Source organism: Coenobita brevimanus, chromosome 90 (genome assembly GCF_032717465.1).
Source record: "Coenobita brevimanus isolate Jiangsu-jjx chromosome 90, ASM3271746v2, whole genome shotgun sequence".
Taxonomy (NCBI): domain Eukaryota; kingdom Metazoa; phylum Arthropoda; class Malacostraca; order Decapoda; family Coenobitidae; genus Coenobita; species Coenobita brevimanus.
The window spans coordinates 31210327-31218246 of record NC_137043.1 but is presented as its reverse complement, the minus strand read 5'-3'; the positions used below and the strand labels follow the sequence as shown (position 1 = coordinate 31218246).

Sequence of the window (7920 nt, the reverse complement as noted above, 5' to 3'; positions counted from 1 at the left end):
AGTATCCCGAGCTTCAACTTTTTCAATTTCTATATACCGAGAACAGTTCTCACAGCAAAGGAGATTGGTCAAACCTCCTTGCCTCGAAGGCGCAAGTCTCAGTCTGTAGATGCGGTGAACTACAAATAACGTTCCACTTTTTGCCACAGTCGAGTAAACTTGATGAATATATCGTTGGTGATTGCTATAACAGAGCAGATGGGAATGCAGGGTTTGTGGTGGAGGGACAGGGCAGAAGGTAGGAAGAAGGCGGAAAGCGGGACACTTGTAAACAGAGGAGGTATCGTGTGTGTGTGTGTGTGTGTGTGTGTGTGTGTGTAATTCACCGGGTCGGTCAGGATCACTTGATGGTCGTGATCGTCAGCTTTTACCCTCCCGGAAGGGAGCTGAGAGCTCAGATAGTCCGATCTAAGGGCAAGGCTGTGACCTTCACACACGCACACACCCGTCCCCTTGCTCAAGGGGGACAGTAACCACCCACTTCGTCAGTGAAACTTTTCGCAACCTGAGCGAGGCGCGAACTCCCGTCCACCAGTTGGCAAGCGAGAGCGTTACCACTGCACCAGCGAGCGGTGTGTGTGTGTGTGTGTGTGTGTGTGTGTGTGACCATTACTGCTTACAATTTAATAGCCTACTACTGAAACACTGAATGTACCAGTATGTCAGTGTCACATGTATTCCAACAGTGTGAAATATATAGCACGTGGGGAGATGATTAGAGAGAAGCTGGAAACTGGCTAAAGGACTGGTGTAGTTGTACTCTTGCTTAAGTAAGCGAAATAAAATCACGCTCCTGCTCAAATCACATGGATTAACTACTTATTAGTCAAACTGGTAGATTATGTATGGGTTATGATAAAGGGAACATATAATGAGTGGATTACCAGAGTGAGATGAAAAGGCAGTACTGTCTTTTTAAACGACTATGATCAAACATTTCTTTGGTTTCGGCAGATTTGCCGTACAATGCTGTTAATTCTAGCAAATTCTCTTATATTTCCTTAAAATTAACATTAGACTGTGAACGAACTTACTAAATTTTCTATCTATCGACGTAAAGGAGTACTTTTAGCACTGCGCTTTTGGAAGAGCTGCAATAGTTCTGAGGCATTCATTTTAAAATCACTTACATCTACAAATCTCTGCTTCCACTCACAAATCAATAACCTAATATTTTGAGAAATGTGTATTGGGATATTTATGTTAATGATTACATAATCAATACATTAGAACTAACGAAAGTCAGCCCACACAGCACTTTATAGCACACTTGAAGTCTCCTCTCCACGGTCCCTTGACGACCCTCAAGTACCTTTTGCTTTCAGTCAACCATGTAATCCTTTAGCAAAAACTAAAAGCCGGAAATCTGTCAGCAAGCGCAAGGAACCCATTCACGAACAATGCCGAAATGGCGGAAGGGCGCCATTCGTCATCCTGGACCAGCGGAAGTACACGTACCAAAACAGCCATTGAAGTACCGCTGACTTACCTCCTCACTTAATCTTCCGGTCCGCTCGCATGCCCACTTTTCCGTTGTGCCTGTATCGATTACTCATTACCTGAGGTTCATACTTCATCCTTCGACTGTGGAATGCTCGTGGTTTATGCCCCTTGTGCCAAGTTTACGTGTCGTTATGGATACAGTTCCGTGACCATGACTGGCCAATCCGCTTGTTAGTTTTTATTTTTTATGTCCTATATTCCCTGAGGTTTAATTTGCCGGGTTGAGTACAGGAGGTTATCTTTACTGTGATGGCGTATTTTTATCTTATTCTTGCTCTCTACAGACGATTTTATTTCAATTGGGAGAGGCCTTTTTTGAAACGAACAGCTAAATACAAATTCAAATCCATCATCTTTGTGGGGGTGGAAGGTGATTCCTAGCAAAATTACCACGTTTCTGTTCATACTCATTATCAGATTTTCAAACGTATCGCCGAATCCCTCTTTCTACTAAAATAATTCTGTGATAACACATACGGTATGCAAGACATTTACTGCGCATTATTTTGTATATAAGGTGATTCTTATACTACTGGTAACCACTGGTCTGTCGAAGACTGGGGGAGGTAGCTCACCACGTCCCCTATAAATCCATGCCTGAAATATAACCTTTATTAATCCCTTCAGTATTATGAGGCCCTTCTAACATGAATGAAATCGTCAGGTAGTAGCATGAAATTTTAAAAATCATGTCCATGAGTTGAAGGGATTAATGACTACGGAATAATACTGAACAGAATACAAAGAGTATTAATTGCGAGTCAAACGCTTGCAGGCCAAACTATGACGGCTGGAATGGCCAGTCTGATACATCCGCAAAAGATATCTATATAAACCCGTCCTCGTTTATCTAAGTTCGGTTTCTAATATAATTAGAAAGATGACCAAAGAAATGAACAAAACTTCACTGAATGTTGCTGCAGATACTTTTTCCATCCAGTCAACTTAAACGAGGCAGGTTAATTCTTTTAATTTGTGTATTAGTTTAGTGCCGTGTAGATGCTAAATGTAATAAACGTAAACTCTACTTTGGATATTAGCACGTATATTCATCCAAAATGTCTGGGAATGCCTGACAGAAAATTATTATTCATCCCACATGCCAGGGAATGCTTGACGGAAATTTATTATTCATCCTACATGCCTGAAAATGCTTGACGAAAAATTATTCTTTATCCTACATGCCTGGAAATGCTTGACGGAAAATTATTAATCATCTTACATGTCTGGAAATGCTTGACGGAAACTAATTATTCATGCTATTTGCCTGGAAATGCTTGACGGAAAATTATTATTTATCCTACATGCCTGGAAATGCTTGACGGAAAATCAGGGTCATGCAAGCTACTAGATTTTCCTAGCATACTCTTCCACGCAAATCAAGTATAGCTTGTTGTGACTGGTGATGGCAAGATGCTCGCTTTGATACCAGAGTTAGAATGAGTTTAGAGAGCCCTTTTACACTGAAATTTTTGTATTTTGTCAGTACTATGCATTTTGTCTCTTCTCAGCTACTTTCCTGGAAGCATTGAAATTGTCTGTGCCTGTCTGTCTGTCTCGTTCCTTTCTGTTCTTTCTTTTCCTCGCTCGTTTTATCGTAACAGCATTCTTGGACAATTTGTATTTATGACCTTGAGTTTTAAAAACCTTAACTTCGTTTCTGACTAAATGGCTTACGAGCCAACATTCTCTCTCTCTCTCTCTCTCTCTCTCTCTCTCTCTCTCTCTCTCTCTCTCTCCGTCAGCTTATCCCACTCTTATCATCTTTATCATTAATTCTAAAACAAACCTCTTTTCATTTACCTCACCTCAATCTGTCCCATACATAATAAAAACATAATATACTTAAATTCAAACTATATAACAATCTACATGCCTTCACCCACATTTCCCTATTCTGAACTCAGCTAATTAATTTTATCCACTCTTATCTAACCCAGTCAATCATAACTGGCTACCTTAACCTAACCAGTTCTAACTTCAATTATGAAATCCACCCTAACCTTAGCCTAACTTAACCTTACATTAACGTAACTAGACAAAGCTATCTAATCTTATTTAAATCACTCTAACCTACTCTAACCTCATCAACATACACCATCCTAACCTATGCTGACCTAACCTTGCCTCCCGACTACCACTAATCCATGCTAATATAGTTTTCCATTTTCACCAGTCACCTACAATATATAATCCAAACCTAAGTCAACCTCATTTAACACTACCTTCACCCCTAGTTCAACATTACCTAACCTCAGACTCTCTCACCTCACCTATACAACGCATCCTAACATCAACCAACCTATTTTGACCTCCCTACCCTAATTCCATCCTAATTTAACTATCTCTGACCCTATTTATTTAAATTAATATAAACCCAGTCAATTTAACCTATCCTCATTCAAAATATCTTAACATTAGGTGAATATGTAGCCTCAGATACATCCATCCTATTCTCAGCTGACCCAATGTAGGCTACCCAACCCCTAACCTAATTTCATGCAAACTAAATCTAACCTTACCAATTTAATATAATACTGACCACGGACGACTTAACCTTAGATAATCCACCCCAACTTAACCTAACTTTACTCAGCCGTTCTAAACCTACCCAACTCTGACCTCTCTTAATTCTTCACACCCTTATCAAATTAAAACTTAATGACACAAGTATAATCCATCCTGATCTCAGCTAACCTAACCTAATTTACCCTGGTGTAGCCAGCTCTTATCTCACTTAATCTACCCTTGCCTGATCAATGCATACGGTATGTAAGCTCACTATTTAAGTCAATTTGGACCTTATCCAAACCAACCTACCTTTAGTTAACCAAATCTAACCTAAACAAGTCTAATCTTTCTTAATCTCTCCTAACCTGGCCAAATTACATATAAGCTCACCAATATAAATCCATCCAAACGTAGCCCAACCCAACCTGACCTCAGCTGACCTACCTGTAACCTAAGCTAAGCAACTAATTTCTCTCACTCTATCCTAGCTTGACCAACTCCTATCTAAGCACACCAATATAAATCCATCTAAACCTAGCCTAACCTATATCTAACCTAACCCAACCCAACCTAACCTCAACTGACCTAACATGCTTTTTTTCCCACCCTCCACCCCACCCCAAGCAGGGATGGGCTCGGGCAGCAGCAGTCCCAAGGCGCAGGACGGTGTGGGCGGCGGGGTAGTGGGCGGGGAGGGTGAGGCGGTGTTCCAGCAAAGACCCGCCCATATCAGGTTGGAGGGCAAGACGGAGAAGGACAATGGCGAGCAATTTACAGACATCTCGTACAGTGATCTCGGCTTTATCATTACGCCCCAGGTGAGACGAAGGTGAAGTGGGTTAGATTGGTTAGGTGGTTAGACTGATGGATGAGAGAGAGAGAGAGAGAGAGAGAGAGAGAGAGAGAGAGAGAGAGAGAGAGAGAGAGAGAGAGAGAGACTGTATTCGGTTAGCGTAATCTCCATCATCTCTTCAGCCCACTGACATCTAAATTTACTAACTTTGTAATGCTGGTCAACTTAATTCCCACTGAAGAGGTTCAATTTTCTCCTCCAATACTTCAGCTTGTGGACGTTGTTTCTATGTTACTCTGACTAACGCCTGACTTCTTTTCAGCTCTTGGCCTAAAAGGATGAAGTTAAGTACTTAGTCAGACTGAGCTGGGCAAAATTAATGCCTTGATGTTTAAGTTATGGAGTTAGCCTGATAAAATTTCGCACAATATGTCGATGTTGTATGCCGAAGTTATGGATTTTACATAAGAGGTTAAGCTAGGCTAAATTATAATGAGACAGAGGTAAGATTCCGTTATGAGTTTAGTCAAATCGAGTTAAATTAGAATTAGCTGGGGTTGGTTAGAATAAGGTGCATTTTGATGTGATAATTATTAAATTAAGAGTCTGGATGATTAGGTAATCCTATGGAGTCACAAACTGGATTATGTTCAAAGAAGGATAAATAGAATAAATTTTTACCTCAGCAAATGGGGTTGGAGGTGGTTAGGAATTCACTTGTGTTTGTCTGTTTGTTTGTCCACACATTATTTCCAAAAGTTCTCAATTAATTTCAACGAAATTTTGTGGATGGGAAGGCCATGCGCCCAGAAAGAATTGATTACATTTTGGGGCAGATCCGGATCCTGCAATGGCATTGGCGGAGGTATGCGCTCTTTAAGTGCTATTTTTCTAAATAAGACTCAGTGTCTCATGCATATAGTTCAGATGCAATTGGACTGCAAGTGGTAAAACAGTTCACTGCTGACCAAAGAGACGCATGATCGCTCCCTGGCGGAGGAATAGAACAGTTTGGGTATTTTAAATACAGTAACGGATCTTCCATAGAATCCATGGCCGTGACTAGAATACCTTGCTAATACCATCATACCAGTCGTCAAAAAGATATTCTTAGCATGGAGTTAATACAAACGGTGCGTATCAGCGTCCAAGGGATGATATAAAACGGCTGCACGCAGAACTCAGTCGATGCAATGAGTCAAATACATTAAAAAAAAAAAAAAAAAAAATGTACATGGTTGTAACTTACAAAAATCTACAAATCAATCTTAATGGTCTGTGTCCACAGAGCAAGAAGCTGACCATCAACAACAACTACCAGAACAGTCCTGACACCGTCTCGCCCAACTCATCATCACACAATTCTCCGCCAGCATCACCAACATCTAGAACCACGGTCGGCCTTAGTGTTGTTGTTATCATCATTATTATTATTATTATTATTTATTATAATCATTATTATTATTATTATTATTATTATTATTATTATTATTAACATACTACTACTATTACTACTACTATCCTGTCGGGAATTGGATTATCTGAGCCATGACTGATAATTTTTGCTGAAACAAACTGGAAAGGAAACTGCATCAAAAGACCTCGTCACCCCATCACTCCGATGACATAGCTTTTTTTTTTTTTATTATTATTGCTGCTATCAGTGTTTTTCAGTGCAGAAGAGACTTTATGAAGTGAAAAGGTTAAAAATTGACTTAATTAACCCTTTCAATATTTGGTATATCCATTAAGTCGAATCAAGGAGTGTGGAGATAGCAAGAACAAACTAAACAATACGTCATCGGAATGACGGGGTTTAGCCCAGTAGAATACAAGCCAAACAGTGATTGAACTTGCGTTGGATTAATAACCCAACTAAACTGATCAACTTACCCACAGGTGCATGACGACCAAGACTGTGATATCGTGAGCAGCGAGGTGGAAGGCGGCAACAACAGGTCGGGTTACAACACTAGTAGCAACAGTAGCAGTTGTGGCAGCAGTACCAGTAATGGCAGCAGCAGCAACAGTAGTCTGCCAGGAATAACATTGCAACACCGCTCCAGCAACAGCAGCTTTACGATGTCACAGCTGCCCGGAGCCGCCTCGCATGACCCGCCAGCACCAAACAATTTAAACGACCTCACACTGGAAGAAATTTCGCCTTAGTTCTCTTCCTTCGTCCAAGTGTGATATGTAGAGTGAAGAAGCATGGGGTCCGCCTTAAGCTTTATAAAATCCTCTGACGGTAGCTGCCGCCCAATATTTTTAATGACCTCACAATGGAGGATATTTTTCTCTTAGTTCTTTTCTTCCCTCTTATTCTGGACCTGGATTCATTAACAATCCTTTGATCCAGTGCCTCTCGTTATGTCTCCTTTTTTTAATGCAAAACAAAAATGGTTTACGACAGGGAAGTGAACGTATGAGCTATTGAGTGAGGATGAGTCAGGTCTGTCACAAAATTGCATAGAATCGTCTTATGGTAGGAACAAATAAATTTAAAGTATCACTGTGATGAACAAATAAATCTTCAGGCGGTACAAAGACAGGATGGTAACATCTACTGTACGCTCCTTAAAATCCGCCAATAGGAAAATTCACAGGCCATGTCTGAACTGAAGCAAAGACATGAAGCTACCAAATCCTATAAGAACATTATGGTTAAAGTCAAAATCTCATCCCTCGTACTTCTCTCTGCAAATTCGCACAGTCCACAGTCCACTGCACTTTACGGTAAAAATGTATACATACCAACCCCACTTTATTAATAAACATTGATATACTGTTTTCATCTAACTTTAATGAATATAGATACGTACCACCCCCATTACACTGAAAAATTAAAAATACACCATCCACACTATACCGAAAAACATACCCTCCAGTACCCAAGCCATAAGTGCAATAAATACATATATATAAAACCAAATACATACATATATATATATATATATATATATATATATATATATATATATATATATGAAAGATAGACAGATAGATAGACAGATAGATAGACAAATATAGATACAGATAGACAGACAGATAGATAGACAAATATAGATAGACAGATAGACAGACATAGATAGACAGATGAATACAGATACAGA

At 39.8% G+C, this 7920-nt stretch overlaps 1 protein-coding gene across 1 annotated transcript in view; it reads left to right on the top strand.

Annotated features, from left to right (window-relative positions):
* The window catches only part of LOC145411659 (uncharacterized), a 57086-nt gene extending 50110 nt beyond the window's left edge, over positions 1–6976 (top strand). Inside the window, exons 2-4 of the mRNA XM_080281664.1 lie at positions 4642–4832; positions 6096–6203; positions 6707–6976. Coding sequence (XP_080137790.1) covers positions 4642–4832; positions 6096–6203; positions 6707–6976 — 569 coding nt within the window. The remainder of the gene's footprint in view (positions 1–4641; positions 4833–6095; positions 6204–6706) is intronic.
* Positions 6977–7920: the final 944 nt, after the last annotated feature.